The sequence below is a fragment of the Pelophylax lessonae genome (assembly GCF_965119305.1).
Source record: "Pelophylax lessonae genome assembly, chromosome: 1".
Classification (NCBI taxonomy): Eukaryota; Metazoa; Chordata; class Amphibia; order Anura; family Ranidae; genus Pelophylax; species Pelophylax lessonae.
Window position 1 is genome coordinate 501270827 of NC_138768.1, and position 16208 is coordinate 501287034.

Genomic DNA, 16208 nt, shown 5'->3' on the forward strand with positions numbered 1-16208 from the left:
AACTTCAGGATTTGCATGACTGCATTCCAAAGAAGGATAAAAGTGATTCTGAAGGCAAAGGGTAGTCCTGCTCCAAATGAGGGCTTTCATATAAATGTATTTGAAGTGCTTCCATTAGTTTGTCTATATATATATATATATATATATATATATATATATATATATATATATATTTTATCATAAAGCTTCGGAAGAACTGCACCAAGGCATGCAGGGCAAATGTAACAGGAGTCTTCTCCTGAAATGATTGTAAAACAGCAAAAATTGCAGTAAACTCATGATTTAATTGATAGTATATGATAACTGCAAAAAAAAACAAAAAAAACTGTTGTCATATACCTGTTATTAAAACAAGAGTACACTGTAACTTGAGAAGATTTTGCGTTATGTTGATTTACATATAATACATATGCTTAATGTAGATTTATGGTCATATCTATAGATCACTAAATCTTCATACATATTTAATGTAGTATAGTACATCCCCCAACCATCCTGTTTTTCTATCGCTGTAGAGATTAGCTGTTTATTGTTTTAAGCATACAGAATGAATAGCATATTCATTTAGAAGAATAATTAACTTTGATGCTGGTCCATCCCTTTTCATGTTAGGTTTGTGCAATTGTTGCTTTTGTTGTTCTGGGATGATGATGCATTCTTGCAAATACATTGTTTCAACGACTGGGTAAAAAATCTTTGCTGGGATGTTTGTGCTTTTAATGACATCTTTTTTACTGCACATGATTTGTTCCTGTTACTCTATTACAGCACCACTGTTCTCATAAGGCTAATACTTAGCCATTATGTGGGAGTGTGTCTTTTTTTCTTTGATTACCATTTCAAAGAAAGGGTAAATTCACAAAGCCAAAATCCTGTTACAAAAGATGATAAAAGTACGTTGCGTCAGTGTTCTTAACGAAATGACATGGTATGTAGACTTGAAGCAAAACGTATTTGCTGCCAAATTATTGTGCAAGGCAGATTGTATATGCCTGTGCAGTCACAGTGTTAAAATGCAGCCAGGGATTGAAATTCTCTTCAAAATAAAGGGAAACACTTTTTATGACCTTGCACATGCAGAACTGAAATGAATGTGCCAGGAATGTATTTGCTTACATAAGACTGCATTTCCCCTTAATTTTGTCTGCCCTCTTCTGCTTGCTGGACCTTTTACCATCAATATTTAAGCTCATGTTTCTCCTTTTCTCCAAGTTCAGTAGCTCTTGAAAAAGTTCCTTCACATTGTAGTTCATCTTAGCTGAGGTCTCCATAAAGGCACATTTCCACTCTTTGGCCAACGCCTCTACTTCTTTTGTATCCACTTCACGCTGTGTTTCGTCACACTTGTTTCCTACTAGCATTACTGGAATGCTCTCTATACTACCTTTGATCTGTAGGATCTGCTGATAGATTGGCTTCAACTCCTCTATTGACTGTTTGCTGGTGACAGAGAAGACTAGAATAAAGGCATGACCCTTAGAAATGGAGAGTCGCTGCATGGCTGGAAACTGGTGGCTTCCAGTTGTGTCTGTGATTTGCAGGGTACAGACACTTTTGTCACAGCTGATGACCTGCCGGTATGTGTCCTCAATAGTTGGTATATATGTGTCTCGAAATGTTCCTTTGACAAACCGCAGGACCAAGGAGCTCTTCCCTACACCTCCTGCCCCAAACACCACTACTCGATAATCATTACTTTGTTCTGGCATTTTAAGTGCTTGTTGGGTCCTAGAATAGGAGAAAAAAAAAACAAAACAAAATAAAACTATATATAATTTAATTCATGATGTACATAATAAAAAAAATGTGAAGTCAAACCACTTTGTAAAATTTAGAAAGAGAAACAGAGAAAAATCAATACTTCGACTATGTTGACTTTGATTAGAGCTGTTCTCGATTCTAACTTTGGCAGTGCTGTAATGGTTGATCTGCTTTGTTTGCTACAACTTTAGGTATTTTGAAAATTCATCAGCCATGTGTCCTCAAAATTAATTTGGGGTCGTTAAATTGTAGTCTTTCAGTATTCTGTATTCTAAGCAAAGTATGTAGCTTATGGTGGATGACACTTTTATGGTGTTTTAACTCTCACAAGAAGTTCTTGCTAAAAACTTTGTACTATGCAATGGTCAACAAAACTGTGTGTCCATACAAGCTTATGGATTTAAAACAAACTGTTGTCTAAAAAGCTAATAGGGTATGATTGATACTACATACCAGTGTATCAAAGCTTTTAGTTAACACACTAACGCTTCCCTGAACTCAGTAGAGATGTGTCTAATAGCACAACAGCAGTTATCTTATAAGGTTACAAGCATACTGTACAGTAAACACAATGCTACATTATTGTCAGACTCTAGTTGAAATACATATGTACAAAGAATTAAAAAGTATTTAAAAATGAATAGAAAAGTGTTACAAAACAAAGAAAGAAGATACGCTTATCACAGGCAATCACAAAAAGACTGATACAGAAGCAGCAGTTTTTGTTAACTCCCACTTTCCTTACAAACTACTATGGCAGCATTTTGAATAGCCATATGGTGAAATAGAATGTGAGTGGCTTGACCACTTCTTACCATGTGTAATTTAAAAATAGCACTGTATTAGCATTTTATTGTACTGGTAATATTAAAAAATGGCACCTAGTATAAGAGGCTGTTGGGTGCCCAATGGAACTTCCAGCTGTCAGTGGTGGTCCCAGGAACCAAACTCAATCAACTCCCTTGCTTCCAATTCTACTACAGATTGCTTTTAGAGCCCTCTGTAGCACAAGGTAATCACATTGCAGGAGAAATCCTGTGACATCATCTTACATCATTGGGATGTCCTATGAGCTCTGCTGGCCCTGCCTTTACTGCTGCAACGGACCATTGCAATAGTGAGCAATTGCTTGCAGATCACAGTGATCTGTTTCTGCAATAGTCATGTTTTCTCATATTTATAACACGCCTCCTTTTAAAACATTGAATGAAATTACATGTTAACAAATAATTCAATTTACATGATCTAGAAATTAGTTGAAGCAAGTTTGAAATTGAAAAGAGGGTGTATGAAGCCAAGTCATTTTTTTCCATGTGTCCAATTGGGGAGATTTCCTTTTATTTACTGTTCCAAAGCCACAACAGCAAGTGAGAGGAAATCCTTACAAAAAGAGGGAAATCCCTGGTTGTCATCAGGGTCACTAGAACTAAAATCCTGATTGGAAATATTTCTTCTCCTGTTTGGATGACAACTCAAAATTTGAGATTTTCTTTTACTTCACTCTCTGTTAACGGTCACCAAGGCAAATAGTGGAGCTGAATCTCCCTGATGGGTACACAGACAAAAATAAAACCTGACAGATGTTCTAATCCCTCACCACTATATCTAAGAGCCGGTTCACACTGGGGCTACTTGTCAGGCGACCTGGTCGCCTGACAAGTCGCCTGCCATAGATTAGCACAGGACCCGTTTTAATAGGAGCGACACAAGTCGCTCCGACTTAGAAAAAGGGCCCTGTACTACTTTGGGGCGATCTGGAGCGACCTGCATTGACTTCAATGATATGAAGTCCGTGCATGCCGCTCCGAGGTCGCGGTGCGAGCTGCGCACCGCGACTTCACAGGTCACCCGGCAAAGTTGGGTCGCGCCTATGTGAACCGGCTCTTAATCTTTGTGTTTTAGTTATACTTAAAAATATTTTAAAAATGTGACTGGTTGAAAAGTGTATCTGTCTCATAGTTTGTTACATGTTAACACTTGATTAGCTATAATACCTTCCAAACTTGATCTGTGAGATTGCCCCGGGGCAATCATACAGTGCAAATTAACATTATGATTAGCTATAATATTATTCAAATTTGCATTGTGGGACTGCTTTGTAGCAAAGTCTGGACTAAAAAATATAGCTTCCAAAAAGTAAATGAATTGCTAATGGTATTAGCATTATCAGTTTCATTTCTTAGTGTCTACTCCAAATATAATAGGAAAAAAGGCCGCGCTTAAGTCACAGTCAGGATTGGTAAACAATAATAAACCTAGGCAGCCAGTACAAAACAACTAAGGCAATAAAAAGATAAATACAAGTACAGCGCCAATCATAAATATAGGACAAATCACTGAAAGGTAAGAGTCCAAATATTAAAACGGATGATAATCCTCAATAGAACAGACGTGAGAGTCCAGCCACCAAAGATGGAGTCAGTAAATGGAAGACATCATCACCCCGTGCAACAGATTTAGATGTCAGCTTACCGGAAACCCTGGACCCCCTGTTAAGGTGGGTCACATGAGCGAGTGGTAAATGGATCCAGGAAGAGGGTCCTCTACAGTGCGGATACCAATCCTGGGATGGTCTCTCCAAGGAGGACACACTTCCAGTAACTCAACTCAACCCATGCAGTAGGTGAAATACCTCAAAATCAAGAGGAAGACTCCAATGGCATAGTACACTTCTCAGCTTTATTAATAAAAAGCTGTAAATGGCAACTCACATTTAGAAGACAAATCAATGCGCATAAAGGTGGTACACCAGGAATAAGTGTGAAGACAAGCGGACGCGCCTGACGTTTCTCAAAGGCAGTGTCCACCGCCATCCTCACGCTTTATATAGTCACAGGCCTTGAAACTGATTGCAGGGGTCCCGGAAGCCTCAGGCCGGCGGAAGTGCGTCCGCCGGAAGTGATGTCATCGGCGGAGATACACCACTTCCGGTCCACGATCCCAACCAAGAAGAGCCTGCGCTTCACGGCTGCTCACGGCTGCTCACGGCCGAGGAAGTAAACTCCCCTCAAGAAGGTCGCCCAATCTGAAACATCCAATCGGGACAGACCCACGTCCGGCGGAGCACTAACCACACGGCAACTGTCAGCAACAGGGACACGCACGAAAAAGCATAATTATCCCATTACGGGCAATTAAAATAAATAATTACATAGTTTAAGGCACATCAAAAAATATATGTAAAACTCTATGGGGAAACGGAAAAAAACCCCAGAATAGAGCCTACATAATAAATTGCAGCCACCATAATATTCATAGCAAGTAAATAGAGCTATATAAAGCGTGAGGATGGCGGCGGACACTGCCTTTGAGAATGTCCTAGGGAGGACGAAACGTCAGGCGCGTCCGCTTGTCTTCACGCTTATTCCTGGTGTACCACCTTTATGCGCATTGATTTGTCTTCTAAATGTGAGTTGCCATTTACACCTTTTTATTAATAAAGCTGAGAAGTGTACTATGCCATTGGAGTCTTCCGCTTGATTTTGAGGTATTTCACCTACTGCACGGGTTGAGTTGAGTTACTGGAAGTGTGCCCTCCTTGGAGAGACCATCCCAGGATTGGTATCCGCACTGTAGAGGACCCTCTTCCTGGATCCATTTACCACTCGCTCATGTGACCCACCTTAACAGGGGGTCCAGGGTTTCCGATAAGCTGACATCTAAATCTGTTGCACGGGGTGATGATGTCTTCCATTTACTGACTCCATCTTTGGTGGCTGGACTTCCACGTCTGTTCTATTGAGGATTATCATCCATTTTAATATTTGGACTCTTACCTTTCGGTGATTTGTCCTATATTTATGATTGGCGCTGTACTTGTATTTATCTTTTTATCTACTCCAAATATGCAATACCAGGGACGATGGAATATAGAAAAGTGGTAAACTGGAGCAGATTCCACATTCTGTTAAGTTCTGCTCAGCGCCCACACACATTTATGGGAACATGACAGCCTCACTGGCCAATACAAATGTACAGGATGTAAGAAAGAGTGGCTAAGCTTTGACAATATCAGGAAGTAGCAAAGCTTTTCCTGTCAGAATGGTCAGAACCTGGCAGTGAATTTAGCAGCTTTTTAAATTGTTATTTCCTTGATAGGGTTTCTTTAAGGAAAATCTATTATGGGGGGAATTGACTAAAACTGGAGTAGACAGATTCTGGATCAGCTGTGCATAGTAACCATTCAGTTTGTTCAAGTAAGCTTTGAAACCTAGCCCCCGTTCACACCCGTGCGACTTGTCATGCGATTTGACAGTTTCAAATCGCATGACAAGTTGCACCCTATTGTCGGCAATGGAATTGTCTTTGTGGTGCCACACAAATTAAAAAAAAAAAAAAAAAGATTTCTGCACTCTTTTTTATGATTTCAGGTGCATGAAGTGGCCCAAATGTCAGCCGAATAGCACCTGAAATTGCACTGATCTGATGCATTGAAATGGTGCTACTTCAAGTGAAGAAGAACGATTGCAAAGTAGCATCAATGTGAACCAGGGCTAAAAGCTAGAAACTGGTCTGTTGCAATTCACAGCTGCTCTAGATTCTGTGTGTACCAGTCTTAGTAAATTTCCCTCTGATTTCTAAAAAGAGCACAGCAGAAGCTGGGATCTCAGCAGTTTTCAAATTAGAAAACTGCCATAGATCCCCACCAGATTGGACATGGCATAAGGGATATAAACTGGTCACCTTGCAGAAAGCTGACATGCTTCTGTTTGCCTCTGTGGTAAACACACTACTGTACATGGGCAGAGCCTATATCTAGGCAGGGAAAGCTTCTTTCCTGTCTGGTATACCCCGGAAAATGCATCATTAACAGCTTTCCTCCCCCTTTTGCTCTCAGCTGAGCAAGAGGGCAGGCAGAGGGAGATGGAACAAGAAGCTCTAACTCTCCTGCTCCCTATTCCATGTCTGGTGAAAATGGAGCCAATTGCTCTTAATTACCAAAAGGGCTTGCACCCCTGTTTTTGATCAGGAGTAGGAACTGCTTTGTTCAGTTTAAATCCCACCAAAGTCAAGTAGGTAAAACCTACGTCAAAACTCTTTGTAATGAGGAGATGAGTCATGCATACCTCCCAACATTTTGAGATGGGAATGAGGGACACCTATTAGCAAAAGTATGAAGGCATAGGATACATACCCTGCCACAACCCCTTAGAAGAGAATTATAAAAAATCTGATTAGTTAAACCCACAAGTACTTTTTTTACCACTACTATTCCTTTATACTGGCTTTTGAAATTTTACAAATGCAGCAATTTACAAATTAGATGAACAGTTTAGCACTGGAAAACACTTCTCGAAAGGTAAATAGTGCATTTTATATATAACTATATAGATCAGACCAAAATGGGAGGCCACTAATACATCCACCTGCTGGTGACATGTGAAGATACCAAGTTTTTATGTACACTGGCTAACATATAACTGACTAAACCATTTTTTTACAAAAGTTTTAGTTTTTTGCCCTGGTCATAATATATATATATAGACTAGGACAGTCTGTCACAGGTTAGGCTGTGAATGATGCATATAAAACATTTTAATATGGCATGCATACTTAAGTATTTATTTGAGTGTGGAACCAGAGAAAATAAAATTTGCTTTCAACAATCAGATGTTTATAAATGGGGAGTGCTGTCATAGAGTGAGCTTAAAATGAAAAAATAAAGATATGCTATATTATAGGAACATATAGAAATGTTTAATTTACATAAGTAGTGCTCTGAAAATTGTGAGTTCCTCCTAAAACATAGCAGTGCTCTTTCTGATATGTTTCTGGCTAGGGATGGGCTCTGTGTTCGACTCGAACATAAGTTTGACTCGAAGATCAGCTGTTTGTATGTTCCCTGAACACACAAACAAATGGGGCGCTCGGCGGGAAGTTCGCCCGCCAATGAGCGCCCCATAATGCACTGCACTCTTGCAGTGCATTGATTGCTGATGATTGGCCAAAGCATGCACCTGACCTGTATGCTTTGGCCAATCACAGCACAATGTACTGTCAGAGCCATGATTGGGCAAAGACAGAGTCCACGCCCCACACTATATAAGGCTTCTGCTTACACTGCAGCCAGGTATAGTTTGTGACAATGGAGATTAGGCAGGTAGTTAGTGGATAGTGTGTTCAGTCAGTTTAGTGCAGTCAGTGTAGTGTACAGGCATACCCCACTTTTAAAATGTATGGAATTATTTTAGTCCTGCGTCCCCTCTCGGTGCTCCCCAAGTTTTGTGTCCCTGTCACTTATAGTTCGAGAGCAGTGCCATGTCAAGCTTACCAAAATTTCGCATAGACGCCAATGTTAAAGACAGGGGGCAGTGCCACGTCAAGCTGACCAAGATTTCACATAGACGCCAATGAGCACTGAAAGTTGAAAATTGGTCTGGGCGCAGGAATGGGGTGAAAGTGCCCTGCATTTAAGTGGTTAAGGGAAACCTTATGACAGAATTAAAAAAGAAAAAGAAATGGCATGGTGCCCCCCCCCCCCTTTGGGTCTGATTTAGATTTTAAGGGGAACTCGATGGCAAAATTTAAAAAACAAACAGGATGCCCCGCCCCCCAAATCCATACTTGGCCCTTTGGTTCTGGTATAGATTTTAAGAAAAACTCCACACCAAAATTAAAATTAATTCATTAATTTAATTAATTTCCCTGAAAACCCATGCCAGACCCTTATCCAAGCATGAAGCCTGGCAGACCAGGAAATGGGGGGGGGAGCAAGCGCCCCCCCTCCTGAACCATACCTGGCCGTTTGCCCTCAACATAGGGAGGGTGGTTTGGGGTGCCCCCCAAAGCACCTTGTCCCCATGTTGATGAGGACAAGGGCCTATTCTCAACAACCCTGGGCTGCGGTTGTGGGGGTCTGCGGTTGGGGGGCTTATCCAAATCTGGAAGCCCCCTTTAACAAGGAGGCCCCCAGATCCCAGCCCCCCCATGTGAATGGGTATAGGGTATATCTTACTCATACACATTCACCAAAAAAAAGTGTAAAAAAAAAGTAAAAACCACAGGAAATGTTTTTTGACAAGTCCTTTATTAAAAATAAAAAAATAAAAAATAGTGTCCCTTGATGTAAATCCATCATCAATAACGACGCCTGCCGGACCCGAAAAATAGCAAAAAAATTAAAAATGCTTCGCCTTCTAAGAGTCTACCTGCTGTATGCCCGATTTTCGACTTTAAATGTTCTTTTATAGGCAAGGGGTGGGGCCATCCGGCTATGTCACCCGGTGGCACTGCCCCTTCTGACGCCACATGATGTCACGTGATGCAGCCAGGTGGCCCCGCCCCTTGCCTAAAAAATACCTGTCAGAGCTGAAGATCGAGCATACGGTAGGCGACCTCTTAGAAGGCAAAGCATTTTTTTAAATTTTTCTATTTTTTGGGTCGGCAGACATCGTGATTGACGATGGATTTACTTCTTTTTAATGGACTTGTCAAAAACTTTTTCCTGTGGTTTTTACTTTTTTACACTTTTTTGGTGAATGGCCCAATACCCATTCACAAAGGGGGGCAGAATCTGGGGCCCCCCTTGTTAAAGGGGGCTTCCAGTTTCCAAAAAGCCTGGTATGGACTGGGGGGGGTGGACCCTACTCCATTTAAAAAAAAAAAATTACACTTTTTTTTATCTGTATTGCCGGGAGTCGGCAACATATTACAGCCGTGAGCAAGTTTAAATTACATTTTTTCGTTTAGATATGTCAGTATTGCTACAGCAGGTTCCATATATCGTACAGATGCGGCACTTTACAGGCACATTAGGGGGCCCCCGAGGCATGATATTTAAAGGCATTTTACATTTTTATTGTTTTATACTTTTTATGGCAATATCTTACATATAAGCCTTTAAAATGAGGACTTTTGATTTTTCATGTTCATGTCCTATATACTTTAATAGAGTTTGCATGTTCGCTAGAACTTTTTCCCTGTTTGAGATGTTCTGGTGCAAAACCGAACAGGTGGGTGTTCTGCCCATCCCTATTACTGACATATGAGGGTGCCCCCCTCGTACCCCCACCCTATAGATGTATGTCTGCAGGATGAAATCTAAGGTACTGCTGCCTGCTATCGCTGTTCTTAGGTTTTTTGTATTGAGCTGTGGTGTCATCACTACTGTGCTGTGCACTGCTCTCCTTTCTGACAGCTTTGACATGATTAAAGTAGGACTATAGGCAAGACTTTTTTTTCTCATTTTGCATATAGCAAGGGAGGGTTATAACCCCTGTCAGAAATTTTGTCCCATAGTGGAGATTTCCCTTCACTTCCTGTCCCATAGACAAACAGGAAGTGAGAGGAAATCCCTGCAAATTAAGGGAATCTATTGGGGACCCCCAGGTCACCAGAACTAGTGTCTCCATTGGAAGATTTCCCCTCTATTACTTTTCTGGGGACAATTAAAAATTTGGGATTTTCCTTTACTTTCACCGTTATTGATAATGGTACAAAGCACAAATAGAGAGGGTGAATCTCCTAAAAACCGAGTTCCAGCCATTTCTGTGTTCATTAAAAGTCAGCAGCTACAAAAAGTGTAATAAACACACCTGTCCCACGATCCAGCGATGCAGCCGCTCGAAGCCTCGCTTCTGTCCCTCGGCTCTCCCCAATGCTGGCATCACTGGTGTGGGAACTTCCACTTTTGGGTGGAACTCCACTTTAAGGGGGGCATAGATAGCAATAAAAATTGACAAGCATTCTAATCCCTCTCCACTCTATCCAAAGAGCTTGGATATACTTTAAGTAAAATCTGGCCACCTTCACATAGAGGCACAGTGCAGAACAAAGTATAACAAGTAATATCGGTGGCTAGTCCTTTTCCCTTTGCCTGCCAATGTTTTGGACACCGCTTCCAGAGTTCTGGCCAACAGAATGCATTACCATGCATAAACATGTGTGCAATATGCATATTTTATTGCATTTCTCCTGTCAGGAGCAGAGGGGTTCAGAGGAGCTGAGCTCAGTGTGCACAAGGCCTTATTCTGTCAGGCTGTCTGAACTGCCCTTGTTTGAGGTGGCAGCACTTGCCACTGTTTTTGCAATAAAGTGGGGTCCCCCTTTAAATGTGTGCAGTATCCCTGTTTGGTAGGGATTTCTTTCTTTTACTGCAACAGACTCATGTTCAGACTAATCCCTATATGCAACGGCTTCTCTATGGAGGATAGCAGCTGGGTGGGGGGTGTAAGGGGTGGATTTACTAAAGGCAAATAGACTGTGCACTTTGCAAAGTGCAGTTGCTCCAAAGTTTAGTAAATGAGCAGAAGCTCTGCTGACTTCCATCATCCAATCATGTGCAAGCACAAATGCTGTTTTTTTTTTTTAATGTTTTTTTGCATGTGATTGGCTTTTGTTTGCAAAGTGAAGATTTACCCAATTGACTAAGCTCTGAAGCAACTGCACTTTGGGAAGTGCACAGTCTGCCTTTAGTAAATCAACCCTGTAGTTTCTTTCTTACTGATACTTTACCTGGAAAAATGGATAATATATTAGGGATAAGCAAATATCTAAATACAAAAGTCATGTGTATTTCTTGAATCGTGGTGTGCTTTGTGTATTTTCTTCCAGATCTGTATAATAATCCAGTATGAAACTGTGCTTCTGTGCAGGAGTTTCCTGTAACAAAGATTGGCCATGGCTGCTCTCTTCACTTGTGCAGGCTTTCTGGTCTTGTCTCTGCCCCCTCCCGTACAGTATTTTGTTTTTTTTGCAGACAGCCTGTAATGTGTGAAGTCTGCTGGCTCTGCTCTCTGTACAGCCCAGTGATGAAGTCACTGCTACTTCTACAATGTAATCTCTGGGTCAACTTATATCCTTTGTGGCAATTGGGTAATGCAGTATATCTAAATGAAGGCTTTTGTTTGCGGAATTCAGCTTTAAGATTATTAAAAAAAAAAAATAGAGCATTTTTCCCAAGCCATTTTGTGCTCACAAATAGAAAATTTCCATTAAAATTCAATAGCTCCCCCCATTTTAGTCCCAGGAGCTGCCAGTTCCATTTAAAAGTATATGAAAAGTGTCACTACTAGAAGTAAAAAAAATAAAAACAAAACATGGCCTTAGAAAAAAAGTCTTAGGCTCTATTCACACTTGTGCGACTTGTCATGCGACTCTGGACATCAAAGTCGCATGAGAAGTCGCAGCCTATTTTTTTCAGTGCCTGCACTACTTTGATGCAACGTTTGATGCAACTTTGATCCAGAGAGTGTAAAGTCACACTCAAAGTTGCATCAAAGTCGTGCTCCAAGGTTGTACTGGAAATCGTGCGACTTAGGAGTCACAGAAGTGTGAATGGAGTCTTACTGTTTTAGACAGAAGAATTAACAAACTCCCTCAAGTTACGCTTTTACCAGTTGCACATTTTGTGATGAACTATTAATTAAATCGGAACTACACGACATCTGAGCACCACAAACCAGAAACACTATTTAAACAATTTAATATTCAAAACAAACACATCTATCCATCCATGTCTCCATGCTTTATTTTGCTGTGAGCAGCCGGGGTTTTTATGTAATCAATATGACCAATCATAGTTATCACATGATTACATGTAAACAAAATAGTCATGAATGGCTTCCATTCATGACTGCATGCTAACTATTGTGATTCTGTGATTGGCCCACAGCTATAACATGGTACCTGACACTCTGTACCATGTGATTAGCTGTAGCCAATCACATATCACAATAGTAAGCAAGCTGTCATGAATGGAAGCCATTCATGACAGTTAAAACTATTGGTTATAACAGTGATAATCACTGTTACAAGCAAAAAGAATGTAAAAAAAAATCCCTGATCACCCCCCCCCCCTCTCCCCCTCCAGTATGATCACACTGAACTACTATGATGAGAGTATGTAAAAAAAATGAAAAAAGAAGATCTTAAAAAAAGAAACAAAATGTTTACAAAATTGAATACATTTTTTTTTTCACAAACTGTACCATCACCAGTCAGTATGCTGGATCAATGACGTACCAGTCATATGACAATGCTGTACTGTACTGGTGACAGTACATAAAAAAAGAAAATGTTAAAAAAAAAACACATTTTATTTCATTTCTTCATTTTCCAAAAAAAACAAACAAATTGCAACTTCAATAAACTCGCCAGGTCTTCTTACTAAAAAACTGTCTACTTTCCAAACATGGTCATTTGGGGGAGTATTTGTACTGTCCTGGCACTTTAGAGCCTCAAGAAATAAGACAGGCCATCAGTACATCAGGACTGATCAATTTTCAAATATACTGTATATACCATAGTTTGTAGACCCTATAACCTTCACACAGACTAAATAATATACATTGAATTATGTTATGTTTACCAAAGAAATGTAACAGACTACAGTTTGGCCTAAATTTTTGAAGAAAGATTATTTGTTTGCAAAATTTTAGAACAGAAACGAAGAAAAACTTTTTTTTTTTTGTTTTTGTTTTTTATACATTTTTGGTATTTTTTGTTTATATAGCAAAAAATCAAAAAACCCAGTGATGATGACATACCATCAAAATAAAGCTCTATTTGTGTGAAAAATTATATAAATTGAATTTGCTTACAGTGTTGCATGACCAAGTAATTGCCAGTTAAAATAGCGCAGTGCTGAATAGCAAGAAATGGCCTGGTCAAGTGGTTAATTAGGTATAATTATGTTACCTATAAGGCTAAATAAAGTGAGACTATAATGAGCAGGGAAAAAAAACACCAAAAATGTAGATTATTCAATAACTTGTGCCTTCAGAAAAACTTGTGCGCTTAACATTGCATTGTGTCATTGTGTAGGATAAAATTATATATTGCAGTGTACTACAGATCCAAGTAATGGTCCAACAAGACATGTAGAGCCAGAAATAGGTATGTAAGGGCACATGGAAACCCTATCTTACCTTGTCCACTGGTTCCTGGTCCAATCTAAGGTCCAGGCTTTGTCTGTCCCAGTTTCACAGTGGGAATACCCCCAATGGGGTCTTCAAGGTCTGGGTATCATAGGAATGTACCATGGCCCTGGACCTGTATAGCACCCTGCTGCTAACTACACTTGTTGCACCATGTGTCAAGGTAACCACCTAATACAGGATCCAGTGCCTGAAGCAAAACATAGGTTGGCCCTGATGCCATGGTGTCCCTGATTCCCAAGGTTCACACTGAGGGTAGCTGATCCAGGAACTGCTAGTGATCCATATGGCAATAAGCAGGCAGATCTTGATAGAAGTGTCAGTCAAAGGAGAAAAGGAAATTTGGTGAAAAATATAAAAATTCTCCAACAGAAGGAGTCCATCACCTAGGGACACTAGCAAAAAAACTGGAGCCTCAGGGAGTGGGCAGGGTAATATGGATACACAGAGGGGCAGTCCTAGCTAAGCTAGATTGTTAAAAGCACCTGTTGTTTTAGGTCCAAGAGCTGGCAATCTCTTTCAATATTCAGTTGTGGCACTAATTCAGACAAAATATGCCACTTATCCAAGGTTAAAACTTGTCACAGCTAAAAATCCAAATATTCCAGATAGTACAGAAGGATATGTTCCCTCTGTTTTGCAAACATGCTAAAAGGCTCAGTAACACACAAGAGTAATCTCAGATTACCAATTATATGTTATACAGTCGCAGGAAGATTTTGGGAAGCCACCTGATGGAGACACTGCTACATGGGCCAGGCAATCTCCTCAGGGCATGAAATCATGCTTTGCCAGCTCAGTGTACCCACTAACATTGTTCATTATCCATGGAGTTGCATGTGCAATGGTGGTGGTGACTGTGAGGATCATACAAACAGTTAGGTTGGCAGGACAGTGGGTACGCACTAACTCAGTTTCAGGCTCTGATGATAGTGACATGATGACTATTAGGATACCAAGTGTTGCACAGCAAGTGACAAAAATATGCCACAAATGTATGCAAGCAATAGTGAACACACATAACAACTAAAACATAGTACAAAATCAACCTAACAATCTAGCTAACTAACTATATACAAGGGGGAAAGATCAAATAAGGCTGGGTCATATGGGACTGTAAAGCCTAAAGGGTGGTGATAAATAACATGTTCTCAGATAGGGATGATCGAACTTTTGAAAAGTTTGGTTCAACCAGAACACCCGAATTTCCCGAAAGTTCGGTTCGGATTCCCGAACCCCATTGAAATCAATGGGACCCGAACTTCGGGAATCAAAAAACACCATTTTGAAGCCCTAAAATCTAATAAATGCCCCTAAAAAGTTCCTAGGGTTCGGGGTCATGCCCCAGGGACTATGAATCAGGCAAAAAAAGTTCTTAAAAATTGTCGTTTTTGATAGAGAGCCATTTATTGAAAAAATTATTGAAAAAAAAATTAGATTTCTTTGGATTTAGTGTCTGGGGGGTCTAAAAAGTGTACCTGTGAAGTTTCAGCTCTGTAGCGTGTCCAGAACCAGAATTATAGCATGCCAAACCTTCAAAAATGACTTTTTTGCTTAACCATGCCTTTCTTTTGCTCCTAATCAACTGCACAGCCAATGTGTATGCACTTTTGCTTTATTTAGCTGCAACTTTGGGTCGCATAGCAGTGTGCGTTTTGCAGGTGAATTTCACCACGCAGAGTTGCCAAAGCCTCAATGACAACTTAATGGCTGTTCTTGTTGTAAGCCTTAAGTCCACTGCAAACGGCTTTGCTACTCTGCGTCACACACACATCTGCTTTATTTAGCGACAACGACAGTGTGCGTCTTGCAGGTGATTTTCACATCGCACAGTTGATAAAGCCTCAGTGACAACTATACATAAATTAAAATTCATCACAAAAAAAACAGATTATTTTTCTTAGAATTTCAGTAGCGTAGGGATGGTTTACCCTCCTTTCATAAAGTGCAAATAAATAAATTGCATAAATAATCCAAAACATCCAACTAAGCAAGAACAGAGTCCTTCAAAAGTCTTTGTTTATGTAGTGCCAGAGCTGGTGGTGGTGACATTATACGGTGGTTCCTATAACTGACACCAATGACCCTGCATTAAAGGTACTGTGTATTGCTCTGGCACTACATAAACAAAGACTTTTGAAGGACTCTGTTCTTGCTTAGTTGGATGTTTTGGATTTGGATTAATTTATGCACTTTATTTATTTGCACTTTATGAAAGGAGGGTAACACCATCCCTGTGTGTGACGCAGAGTAGCAAAGCCTTTTGCAGTGGACTTAAGGCTTACAACAAGAACAGCCATTAAGTTGTCACTGAGGCTTTGGCAACTCTGCGCGGTGAAATTCACCTGCAAAACGCACACTGCTATGCGACCCAAAGTTGTCGCTAAATACAGCAGATGTGTGTATCGCTAAAATGTATTTTGCACAAAAGCTGACTAGCAAGCACGTATACCTGCTGTAGATATATCAGCAGTGCAACGTGCTCACTAGAGGGAACCATGACACTTAAAAGTATCCCTACAAAAACTAGATTATTGAATCTAACTATAGTGGTATATAGTACCCTAACTA

At 40.3% G+C, this 16208-nt stretch overlaps 1 protein-coding gene across 1 annotated transcript in view; it reads right to left on the reverse strand.

Annotated features, from left to right (window-relative positions):
- Positions 1 to 496: 496 nt before the first annotated feature.
- DIRAS1 (DIRAS family GTPase 1) overlaps positions 497 to 16208 on the reverse strand; it is a 39840-nt gene continuing 24128 nt past the window's right edge. The window contains exon 2 of the mRNA XM_082243545.1: positions 497 to 1728. Coding sequence (XP_082099671.1) covers positions 1113 to 1709 — 597 coding nt within the window. The 5' untranslated portion in view covers positions 1710 to 1728 and the 3' untranslated portion in view covers positions 497 to 1112. The remainder of the gene's footprint in view (positions 1729 to 16208) is intronic.